General features: G+C 35.2%; 1 protein-coding gene across 1 annotated transcript; it reads left to right on the forward strand.

Moving 5' to 3' along the window:
- Positions 1-9,565: 9,565 nt before the first annotated feature.
- LOC136036915 (hexokinase type 2-like) lies at positions 9,566-11,218 on the forward strand. Its single transcript, XM_065719293.1, has one exon. It carries the CDS (start codon positions 9,566-9,568, stop codon positions 10,952-10,954), a length of 1,389 nt encoding a protein of 462 aa, XP_065575365.1. The 3' UTR covers positions 10,955-11,218.
- The last annotated feature ends 1,565 nt before the right edge of the window (positions 11,219-12,783 follow it).

A 12,783-nucleotide genomic window follows, 5' to 3' on the forward strand; every position in this document is an offset into this window, starting at 1 on the left:
CATGGCGGTATAAACAGTAATCATGTTAATTTTCACTCGTTTCGAGTTTGACTTGGCTATTTACTGTAATTTCTGTTGGTTTTCTGTTTCATTTACTTATTGATAGTGATTTGTGGTAGCTTATGCGCTTGGAAGATTTTTTGACTCTATTTCTGCTCATTTTTGGCTTAATGGAGCTATTTACTTAAAAAAAAAAAAATTGTGGAAAAAGCTTTTTAAATTAGTAACCTACAAGCAACTCTTGCTTTTAAGACTTCATACTAAGATTCTTTCTAACTTTCCTTCAAAAAAGCCAGCGCCATAACATTACGCCATAACATAACAAAAAAGCCAACTGTGATCTAAACAGAAAAAGTTTAAAATAGGTTAGGAATGATTCGGACCTGGTCACATTAGAAATACTTCACTTAATAATTATATTTTTATCCTTAATTTGTGTGATTTAACTAAGCCCCTCTCTAGAATTTCTGCCCTGAAAATGAAAGAGGATTTTAATCGATTTGATCTATAAAAACCAACAACAGTGAAAATGAAACAGCATTGAAAAGTTTTGACCGGTATAAGTATCACGAACAGAGACCAAGAAATGAGATTTATCTAGAATTGATCCTTAAAGTACCAACAACAGAGACACTGAAATGAGTATTTCAATCACGAAAGTGTAACAGTTCAAAATAGGGATGATACCTTTTTATTGACAGTGAATAGATATAAAATTATTTAACTGGGTATGAACACTGTATATGTGTTCGAAATATCCAGTTAAATAATTTTATATCTATTCACTGTCAATAAAAAAGTATCATCCCTATTTTGAACTGCTTACTTTCGTCATGGAAAGGCAATGTGGTCTTCGAATCAATTTAATCAGTTAGAGTACCAAGAACAATGAAAATGAAATGGGATTGAAACAGACTGATAATTAAGAGTAGCAAGAAGATTGAAAATGAAAGGGTGATCTGAATCGACTTGACGAGTTAAAGCACCAAGAACCAAGAAAATGAAAAATGGTTTTTAATCAGTTTGATCTGTAAAAGTATCAAGAACAGAGACAATGAAATGATACTTGAATCGCTTTGACCGCTAAAAGTATCAACAACAGAGACAATGAAATGAGATTTGAATGATTTTAACCGTCAAAAGTACCAAGAACTGCCAAAATGAAAGGGGGTTTTAATATGTTTTAATTTGTAAAAGTACTAAGAACAGAGGAAATGAAGCAGGATTTGAATCGATTTGACTACTAAAAGTACAAAGTTCAGAGGCAATGAAATGAGTTTTGAATCAGTTGGATCCGTTAAAGCGCTAAGAACAATGAAAGTGAAATGGGGTTGATACATATTGATCATTAAAAGTAGCGAGAATAGAATCAATTTGAACAGTTAAAGTACCAAAGAGAATAAAAATGAAATAGGGTTGAAACAGATTCTCGATTTCAATCTGTTAAAGCATGAAGAACAGTGAAAATGAAACGGGATTTGAATTGGTTTTATATGTAAAAGTGCATAGAACCATGAAAATGAGGAAGTATTGCAATCGATTTAATCTGTAATATTACCAAGAGCAGTGAAAATGAAACTGATTTTGAATTGTTTTTATGGGTTAGAAGTACCAAGAACACTGAAAATGATAGGGGGTTTAATCATTTTGATCTGTAAAAACACCAAGAACGATGAAAATTAAAAGGGATTTGAATATCTTTGACCAGTATAAGTATCAAGAGCAGAGAAAAAGAAATGAAATTCGAATCGATTTGGCCTTTAAAAGTAGCAACAGCAGAGGCAATAAAATGACTCTTTGAATCAATTTGATCAGTGAAAGTACTCGGAACAATGAAAATAAAATGGGATTGAAAAAGATTGACCATGAAAAAGTAGTAGGAAGAGAATCAATTTGGTCACTTAATGTACCAAGAAAAATGAAAGTGAAATGGGGTGGAAACAGATTGTCAGTTTTGATGTATACATGTACCATGAACAATGAAATTGAAGTGGGATTTGAATATTTTTTTTATGTAAAAGTACCAAAAAAAATGAAGGGGGATTTTAATCAATTTGATTTGTAATAGTACCAAGAATAGAGAATATGAAACGGCGTTTGAATTGGTTATATCGACAAAAGTACCAAAAACCCTGAAAATTAAAAGGGGTTCATATCAATATGACCTGTAAAAGTACTAAGAACAATGAAAATGAAGCGGGATTTGAACAGGTTTGATCCATAAAAGTATCAAGAACAGAAACTATCAAATGAGATTTGAATCGATTGGAACGCTAAAAGTCCCAAGAGCGGGGGCAATAAAACGAGTATTTGAAGCAATTTGATCACTTAAAGTACCAAGGAGAATGAAAGGTAATCGGTTGAACCAGGTTTATCACTGAAAATAGCAAGATTCAGATCAATTTAATCAGTCAAAGTGCCAAGAACACTGAAAACGAGATAGGGTCGAAACAGATTGTTGGTTCGATCTGTAAAAGTACCATGAACAGTGAAAATAAAAAGACTTGAATCAGTTTTATGTGCAAAAACAAGAACCATGAAAATGAAGGAGAACTTTTATCAATTTGGTCTGTAATAGTACCAAGAGCAATGAAAATGAAACGGAGTTTGAATTGGTTTTATCAATAAAAGTGCCATGAAAAATGAAAATAAAACGGGATTTGAACAGGTTTGATCTGTAAAAGTATCAAGAACAGAGAAAAAACACGAAAATACGTGAAAATGAAACAATTTTAAACAATTTTGATGGGTAAAAGTACCAAGAGCAATGAAAATTGAACGAGATTTGTATCGGTTTTATATGTAAAAGTGCCAAGAACCATGAAAATGAAAGGTAATTTTCATTAATTTGATCTGTGAAAATATCAGGACAGTGAAAATGAAACGGGTTTTGAATAAGTTTGAACAGTAAAAGTAACAAGAACAAAAGCAATGAAATGAGAATTAAATCATTTTGTTCACGAAATGTTCCAGAAACAGAGTTAATGAAATATGTATTTGAATCAGTTTGATCTGTTAAAGCACCAAGAACAATGAAAATGAAATGGGGTTGAATCAGATTGATCGTTAGAAGTAGCAAGAAGAATGAAAATGAATGGGTGTTTTGAATCCATCTGACCAGTAAAAGTACCAAGAACAAAGAAAATAAAAGAAGTTTTTAATCAGTTTAATCAGTAAAGATATCAAGAATAGTGACAATGAAATGAGATTTGAATCGATTCGACCAACAAAAGTACCAGCAACAGAGAAAATGAAATAATTATCTTTTGCCGCAGCCCGGATACATGAAGCCTACCTACAACTGTCAGGCGTCCCTGCCACAGGGTTTTCCCCCAGTAAATCCACTAGTAACTGTTGGTTCCATGTTGGGTCATCATCATTGGTGGCCTGAAAAAGAATAACCAATGTTTACTCTCCTGAAGCAATTATGATTTTAAGCTGTGAAAAGAGTATTAATCTGGCTCATATCTCTCTTCTTAGAGGAAACAGTAAAACGCTACTAAAATATTGTTCACATAATCAGGAATTTTCTTGAAAAAAAATATTGGGCAACACCTTCAAATCCCCCTCCCTTCAAAAAACTAAGTTTTCAAAAGTAGAATGCATAATTTTTAGAAGCAGGAAGATCCTAGTTATTCCCACTTTTATTAATCCAAAAGAATTTCTTATTTATAGCTATTTTTTGGGATCTTCCTTCAAAGCCATTAACAGGAAGTGAGGGGTCCTATTGTAAACTAAAAGGAGCGTTACTTTTTAACTAGACCTCCGTTGCCTGTGCAACGGGAAGTGTTGCAGCAACTGTGCCCTGTTCCTTAGGGCACAGTTGCGGAGCAACACGTGCAACTGTGCCCTACGGGACACAGTTGCTATTTCCGGGAAATCTGAAAGAGATACGGAAATAACGTCTTATAGTTTTCTGCTTAACTTTTGATGGTCTATACTAGGAAAATATAAAACAAACCAAATTCACCAAAAAATTTAAATTGCCCCGATGGCATGACAAAACTTCCAAATAGAAAAACCCAAAGAAGTAATTTTATTTCGGAGAAACTATTGTAAGCTCCAGTTGTTAGGAGATCGAGACCTGTCGAACCGCGTTGGAAAAAAAATTCTAGCTGGTCCAGAACAGAAGTTACCTCTAGAACGTCGAAACTTCGGAAATTATTTCTTAGAGAACGAAGCAACTTGGTATATAGAACACTTCACTTCTTCTTGCATACTTTTCATAGCACTACTCGATAAAAATATAAGAAACATCAAAATCGAAAATTTGAGAAAATTCCAAAAAAAATCGGAACGAGATGGACTTTTCCGGAATTATTTCCGGGAAATCTGTAAGAGCTACGGAATTTTGTGCTCCGGTTCTCGAAGAGACAAATGAAAGTTCTACATGAGTTCAGCATAACTGTATTTCTAACAAGTTTATTTCCGAAGCTAGGGTCGTCTTAACTTGACGCCAAACATCGAACGCACAGTTTCTAAGAAAAAAACCGTTTTATTTTTTTTTATGGAAAACTGTTAGAAATTTTAGGAACTTCTCTGGAACTTTTTTACTCTGTTTCACGTTTCCCTTCCCTCTGAAAAATCTCAAATTTTTAACTCTTACCACTTCGGAGCTACAGGTCGCTGATCACGGTGAAAAAAAAAAAAAAAACAAAAAAAACTACGAAAGCAGTAGTGTTGCTCCGCAACACAATTATGGGTAATATCATCAGTGCTTTTAATACTTCCAATAAAAACTTAGTTTTTAGCATTAAACGATAGCGATAGGCCCTTCAAAGCCTTTATTAGGCCGTAAAGAATGTGTTTTTTTAGGACAGGGCAATGCTATTAAGCCTCCCTCTCAGAGGCAGCGAACAAGAGGCAGTATCTTAGTTATTTCTCCCTTTGTTAGTCAGAACAAGAATATACATTAGTTAGAAGAAAGCATAAGCAATATGAAAGAATATCAAAGAATTTACACTTACATTAATATCGGCTTACATTATATCGACTTACTACTTACTTACATTAATATCGACTTACATTAGTGATTTGGCGCATCATGGCCTTGCATGAGGGGACATAGAGGGTCAAACAGCTTCCCTGGCATGAGCTTTGTGCATTCTCGCTGCCTTGTGTAGGTGGGACAGCTCCTGTCCTTGCCCTTTTTGGAGGAGGGGGGCATTGATCCAAATTTTATCAAAAAGAAAATCAATTTTACTTTTTCATAAAGTAAATGAAATACATCTTATGGAAATTCCTTTTTAAGAAATAGGACATATATGGTTAGAAATAACCAGAAATAGCGTATTGATCCCTAACCCACCTTGACGGTAGGGGGGGATGTCATAATGACATGGGACTATGGATGGTAAATGATGTGTAAACCCCTTTCTAGATCATAAATATTTCCTTTTATTCTCTCTATAATATAGTAAAAGAGAACATATAACCCATAAAAGTTTGATACGTTCTGAGACCATACTGGCTATGCATGACGTATGAAAACAAGAAAGGAAATAATAAACGAACAGAGAAAAAACAAATAGGTGAAAAACAAGGATTTTGTCAGCCAGTAGTAAATAAGAAAATCAAACAAATATTTCGACAAGGACCTCCGCCAAGTCGTCCTGAGTGCTAAAAAAAAATAAGAAAAAAAACCCAAATAAACACGCATCCGTGACCTGTCTTCTGGCAAAAAATGCGAAATTCCACATTTTTAAAGATGGGCACTTGAAACTTCTACAGTAGGGTTCTCTGATTTGCTGAATCTGATGGTGCGATTTTCGTTAAGATTGTATGACTTTTAGGGGGTGTTTCCTCCTATTTTCTAAAATGAGGCAAATTCTCCCAGGCTTGTTACTTTTGATGGGTATAACTGATTTTGATGAAACTTATACATTTAAATTAGCATGAAAATTTAATTCTTTTGATGAAACTATAGATATCAAAATTCCAGTTTTTAGAGTTTCGGTTACTTCTGAGCCGGGTCACTCCTTGCTACACTTCGTTACCACGAACTGTTTGATTACAGATAGAGTAAAAAGAAATATTTATGATCTAGAAATGGGTTTACACATCATTTACCATCCATAGTCCCATATCATTATGACATCTTTTGCCCCCCCCCCACCGTCAAGGTGGGTTAGGGATCAATAGGGCTATTTCTGGTTATTTCTAACCATATGTGCCCTATTTATAAAAACTAATTTCAATAAAATGTATTTTATTTACTTCATGAAAAAGTAAAATTGACTTTCTTTTTGCTAAAATTTGGGCCAGTACCCCCGCCCCCCTCTTCCAAAAAGGGCAAGGACAGGAGCTGTTCCACATTCACAAGGCAGCGAGAATGCAGGCACCTCAAGATCTTCGGTCATTGTCTATGCCGGCCCATCGAGATCAACAGCTCCCATACAAGGCTATGATTTACCCCCTTGGCTCTCAAACCTCATGCCAGTGAAGCTAATGGACCTTCTAAGCCCCCTTATGCAAGGCCATGATGCGCCCCCTTCGATCCTCCACATGCAAGCTGCCGATATTAATGTAAGTGTAAATTCTTTGATATTCGTTCATAATTCTTGTGCTTTTTTCTAACTAATGTATATTCTTGTTCAGACTAACAAAGGGAGAAATAACTAGGATATAGGGGGTCTTGTTCGCTGCCTCTGAAAGGGAGGCTTATTGGCATTGCTTTGTCCTAAAATTAACGCATTCTTTTCAACCTAATAAAGGCTTTGAAGGGCCTTTCGCTATGGTTTAATGCTAAAACCTAAATTTTTATGGGAATCATTAAAAAATACTAATGATATTACCCTTCATTAAAAAGTAACGCTCCTTTTAGTTTACAATAGGACTCCTCACCCCCTGTTAGTGGCTTTGAGGGAAAACCCCCAAAAATAGCTAAAAATAAGAAATTCTTTTGGATTAATAAAAGTGGGAATAACGAGGATCTTCCTGCTTCTAAAAATTATGCATTCTACTGTTATAAACTTAGTTAATTGAAGGGAGGGGGACTTGAAGGCGTTGCCCAATATGTTTTTTTTTTCAAGAAAGCCTGAGTGTGTGAACAATATTTTAGTAGCGTTTTACTGTTTCCTCTGTTTGCTTCATTAACTCTGTTTCTGGAACATTTCGTGAACAAGATGATTCAATTCTCATTTCATTGTTTCTCATTTTCTCATTTTCGTTGTAGTTTTTTTTCCTTTTTAATTTTTTTTCTTTCTTTTAGTTTTTTAGCCTTTCTTTATTTTTATGTAGATTTTCCTTTTTCTTTTTTTTAATTTTTTTCCTTTTTAGTTTTTTAGTTTTTTTCTTTTTAGTTTTTTGTTTTTTCTTTTCTTTTCTTTTTTTTTATTTTTTTTTTCTTTTTCAGTTTTTTCTTTTTTTTAGTTTTTTCTTTTTTTGCTTTTTCTTTTTTTCTTTTTTAGTTTTTTATCAAACAGTAAGTCGTAACGAACTGCAGTAAGGAGCGACCCAGCTCTATAATAACCGAAAATCTAAAAATTAAAATTTTGATACCAATAGTTAAATCAAAGAATCGCATTTTATGCTAATTTTAAATATATAAGTTTCATCAAGTTTAGAATTTGAGCAAAATTACCTAATTTAGAAAATAGGGGGAAACATCCCCTAAAAGTCATATTATCTTAACATAAATCACATCATTAGATTCAATGTATCGGAGAACCCTATTGTAGTAGTTGCACTCTCACTCTTTACGCTAAAGTTTTTTATTGTTTTGAAAAGTAGGGTTGTGAGAAAGAGTCAAACTTTAGTGTAAAAAGTGGGGTATTGAGGAGGGTACAACCCCTTTCATATACAGAATAATTTCTGTTCGTTTTAAGTTTTAACGTCACTTCTTACTTGTAGCTAAAAGAAACTTTTTTTTCTTCCTTAATAATGCTACCAAGGTACATGAAGCTACCCCCCTGGTCAATATTTTTGTTAGGTGTTTGGACCTAAGGTGTTTGACAACTAAGGCACTTCTCAATTATTTGCCTAAGAGTGAAAATTTGGTTGACACATCCTCTTCCATTTCTAAAACCGCACTGTTCTTCTCTTAAAACTTTGTTTACAGCATCTCCAGTCTAAAAAGTATTCTGTTACAAAGTAATTTGCTACCTATAGAGATCAGACTAATGCCTCGATAATTGTGACATTCATTCTGTATATCTGTAACTGTATCTCAATTAGAACACTCTGAAAATGTTCGGCCAATCTCTCTTTAGCTCTAACCTTATCACTAATGGTGTCCTCGTTCTTATTTTTAACTAGGAAAAGTCCGGATTGACTACTCCCACTTAATTTATTAACGTACAAGTATAATATTTCACTATTATGCTGTCTAGCTGCATCTTCCAGATCATTGGCAATTTTATGCATGGTCTCCACTTCACACCTCCTTAGTTCATATTTTAATGCTTTCTCCACTTTCTTTACATTCCTTTTGTTTTCATATTATCTATCACTGAAATAATTCTTGTACAAAACCCCTTCTCTTATATTTTAAAAATAAGACTTTTTCACTAATATTCCTGGCTGCAATCTTAATTTTCTTCCCTAAGACACCATCAGCAACTTCACGAATGGTTTTTCTAAAATTATTCCAAACACCTTCAATAATGTCAAATTTTATACTCTCAGTTTGAGTATTCAACCGTTCCTGGAAAGTTTCTATCAAATTCTCATCCTAGATTATACTAACATTATAACTTCCCAGAAGGTAGTTTACCTTTCAGAAATTAGATGGTGATCACCATCTACTAGATGGTGATCTTCACTTTTAACATCAATAACAGCACTCCTAAATACCTTAGTATCTTGTATTGATCTTGCCCTTCTTCTAGTTCTTTGTACGAAGGGGCATGGTTCGAATCCTAGACTGGCTAGCCATTTTGTTTGAGACGAGGGCCGCATCCTTTTACCTTTTTTACCTATTGGCCCTGATATCATTCACCATCTTGTATACAAAAATGTATTTTTTTTTGCATCCAATGGATCGTTACATCATTAACTATCTAGTATACGAAAATGCAGGTTTAAAAAAAAATATGTTTTAGATATCATTTTATGTTAAGATATCCTTTTTATCGAGCCAATAGGTTTTCCTTATTGTTGAAGTAAAAGATCTTAAGTTTGTTATGTAGGGTTTTCGGGCAAGGCAGTTCCGATGGTCTGCTATTTTTCGTTTGGGCTGTTTGTTTTGTTTACTATGCGATGTTTTCGGGTTTTACTAGGTTGCAGCTATCACTGCAGCCACGATCGATTGGTATATTTTTTCAGTACGTTTTTAAATTTTTGGCTACTTCTGGCTAAATTTCATTCTTTACTATGTTGCTGCCAAAGATTCAGATTCAAAAAGATACCAAGTATTAAGTAGTGCATCGAACATTCAATGGAGTTTTGGCAAGGAAAAAAATATACAAAATACAAAAAAAAATTCGCTTTCAGTTGGAAAATAACTTACTTTTTCAAACAGTCCGTGGCAACGAACTGTAGAAATAAAATGAATATAAAAATATCTAAGCTCTTTATTGCTTTAAAGGTAGAATTGTAACAAAGAGTCAAATCAGTATCGTGTAGGATGAAAACGTTATTGAAGTTGGAAGAAAGATGTTCGAATTTAAGCCTTTCTGATGATCAAATAGAAAGAGTATGTGCAACGTTACTAAAAGAAATAGAAAATGGACTGCGCCAGAAGACAAACGGTGTAGCTGACATAAAATGCTATCCCACCTACGTTAGGAATTTGCCAAATGGCGAGGAAAAGGGAAAATTCTTGGCCCTCGATCTAGGCGGGACCCATTTTAGAGTGCTTATGATCCATTTAGGTGAAGCTACACCTGAAAAGGAATTTGTGTCAAGAATTTTTGCTATGCCAACTCGAATAATAACGGGATCAGGTGAATCCCTTTTTGATCACATCGCAGAATGCCTTGCACTATTTTTAAAGGAGTACAAGGTTGACAAAGAAGTGATTCCCTTGGGTTTCACCTTCAGTTTTCCCTGTCGGCAAGAAGGCTTGACAAAAGCTAGACTTGTCCAGTGGACTAAAGGATTCACCTGCGCTAATGTGGAGGGCGAAGACGTTGTAGAACTACTACGGAGAGCAATTCATAAAAGAGGAGATGTCATGATTGAAGTGGTGGCTGTTCTGAACGACACAACAGGAACTTTGATGGCTTGCGCTTACAAACAGCCTGCCTGCCGGATAGGACTCATAGTTGGTACCGGTCTAAATGCTTGCTATGTCGAGAAGCTAGAGAATATTGAATGTTGGGATGGTGATTTTGATGATCCTAAGCAGTGTATAATTAACACTGAGTGGGGAGCATTTGGAGACAATGGCTGTTTGGATTTTGTTAGGACAGAATATGACAAAGCTCTTGATGACGCTTCTTTGAACCGTGGAAGGCAATTATATGAAAAGATGGTTAGTGGGATGTATATGGGTGAAATCGTCCGTCATGTTTTAGTATCACTGGCGAAAGAAGGTTTTATTTTAAATGGTAGTTCGTATCGACATTTACTGAAACCTGGAAAATTTCTTACTAAGTACATAAGTAAAATCGAAGACAGCCCAGAAGGGGATTTTACTAATTGCAAATGTGTTTTAGAGAAGCTTGGGCTCATGAATTTTACTCCTGAAGACTGTGCTAAAATTAGGTATGTTTGTCAACTTGTATCGCAGAGGGCTGCTTTTATGGCTGCTGCTGGAGTGGCAACACTGATTAACAAAATTAATGAGAAGCATGTTGTCGTAGCAGTCGACGGATCGGTCTATAGATTCCACCCTCATTTCCATAATTTGATGGTACAAAAAATCAATCAGCTGATAAATCCGGGTTTGACTTTTGAGCTGATGCTTTCAAAAGATGGAAGCGGCAGAGGGGCTGCCTTAGTAGCAGCCGTTGCGGCCAGGGTGGAGAGGGAAGAAACAGAGGAGAATTTACAGAAGAACACACTATCGTAACCTCTCTGTTCCAAGTGATTACAAGGTGCAATTTGTAGATTTATTGTTATATGTTCTTTAATTTCGGCCATGTGGGTGTTTCCAGAGTTAGTATTAAAAGAATTGAAATTTCGTGTTACGGTTTAATTTTATTTTTGATGAATTTTAGTATTGACGAGAAATGCGTATGAAAGTCTTATGGGGGCTTTTATATTTGAAATATAGGCCCGGTATATTGGCTATTATTTTTTATGTTTTCATGCACTGTTATGCTTTTGGTCACTCGGGTCACTGCGACTGGACTAGCCTAACGGTCAACTGCCTGAAGTGAATCTTTCTCGGGGGTCTTTAACGTTCCCTAAGGCGAGCCTGCCGGTTTTAAAACACCCAGTAAAAGCGGCCACAAGCGTTGCATAACACCACAGTCTAGCCTAGCCCGAATGATAAGCCAAGTATGCGCTGGTCCTGACCGAGTTCAAACCAAGGAAATTCAAGGTTCTTTTTCAACTACTGTATTAACTGAAAATGCAAGGCAAGCACGAGATAACCAATAGAACTTATAAAAACGCCTAACAAAACCTAAAACACCTAAACCACACTTACTTAAGACTTATGCTATATCCTTTTGATTGCAATATAGTTAGACTACAGATGACTTAAAACAAAGAAAGCCAAGGCTAGAAAACTTTGATTTCTATACTTTTCCAAAAAACCACATTTTTCCAGCCAGCTACTTTTCTGTGGTTAATTGACGCGCGCCGATCCGGCTAAAGCTTGGTAAAACTTTTCGAATAGGATTTAATTGGATTTTTGAAAAGGAATATTTTTTTCAAATTTATTCAATGATATTCATTTAGTTATACTTATTACAAACTAGCTGTTGGTGTGGCGCTTCGCACCACACCAATACCTAGTTTATAGGGGCCCTTTGCACCCCCCAAGCCCCCTCGTGCGTAAGTCGTTACTCGCCGTATTAGTTACGCGCCATTGTAGTTGTGTCCCTGTTTTCCACCTGTGAATATAGATAGATATATATATATATATATATATATATATATATATATATATATATATATATATATATATATATATATATATATATATATATATATATATATATATATATATATATATATATATATATATATATATATATATATATATATATATATATATATATATATATATATATGTCTTTACTACGTAAAACTTGCGAATATACAACACTGTTCGCTGTCCCATTGTCTGCGGGTATAAATAGATTGTCAGGTTTATCGACTCTTGAACATGCAACATATAATTGTCCATGGGAAAAATAATCTGTATTCAGATCTATACCGAATTTTTTTAATGATTGCCTTTGAGATTTGTTGATGGTGATTGTTAATTGAATATTCCCTGTGTCCCCATAGTCATTTATGTATCCCCCGTGTGCCACCCCCCGCCTCGGCGTCCCCGTTGTAGCTGTGTCCCTGTGTCCCAGTCGTCATTTATATTTCCTGTGTCCCGGTCGTCATTTGTGTCCCGGTGTCCCGGTCTGTAATTTCTCTTTGAGTGTCCCGGTCGTCAGTTATATTCCTTGTGTCCTGGTGTACCCGTCACCGCAAACCTGTTTTCACGTTGCTCTTGTGATTCCTCGGCACGATTTTTTTTCGGTAATTTCTCGTTGAGCCGCAAGCTTGTTTTCATGCTGTCTTGTGATTTTTCGGCCCGTTTTCTTTTGGCATTATCTATTTGAGCCGAAAGCCTGTTTTCACGTTGTTCTTGTTATTCCTCGGCACAATTTTGTTTGGTAATTTCTCTTTGAGCCGCAAGCCTGTTTTGCGTTGCTCTTGTTTGGCATTATCTCT

Source organism: Artemia franciscana, chromosome 16 (assembly GCF_032884065.1).
Source record: "Artemia franciscana chromosome 16, ASM3288406v1, whole genome shotgun sequence".
NCBI lineage: Eukaryota > Metazoa > Arthropoda > Branchiopoda > Anostraca > Artemiidae > Artemia > Artemia franciscana.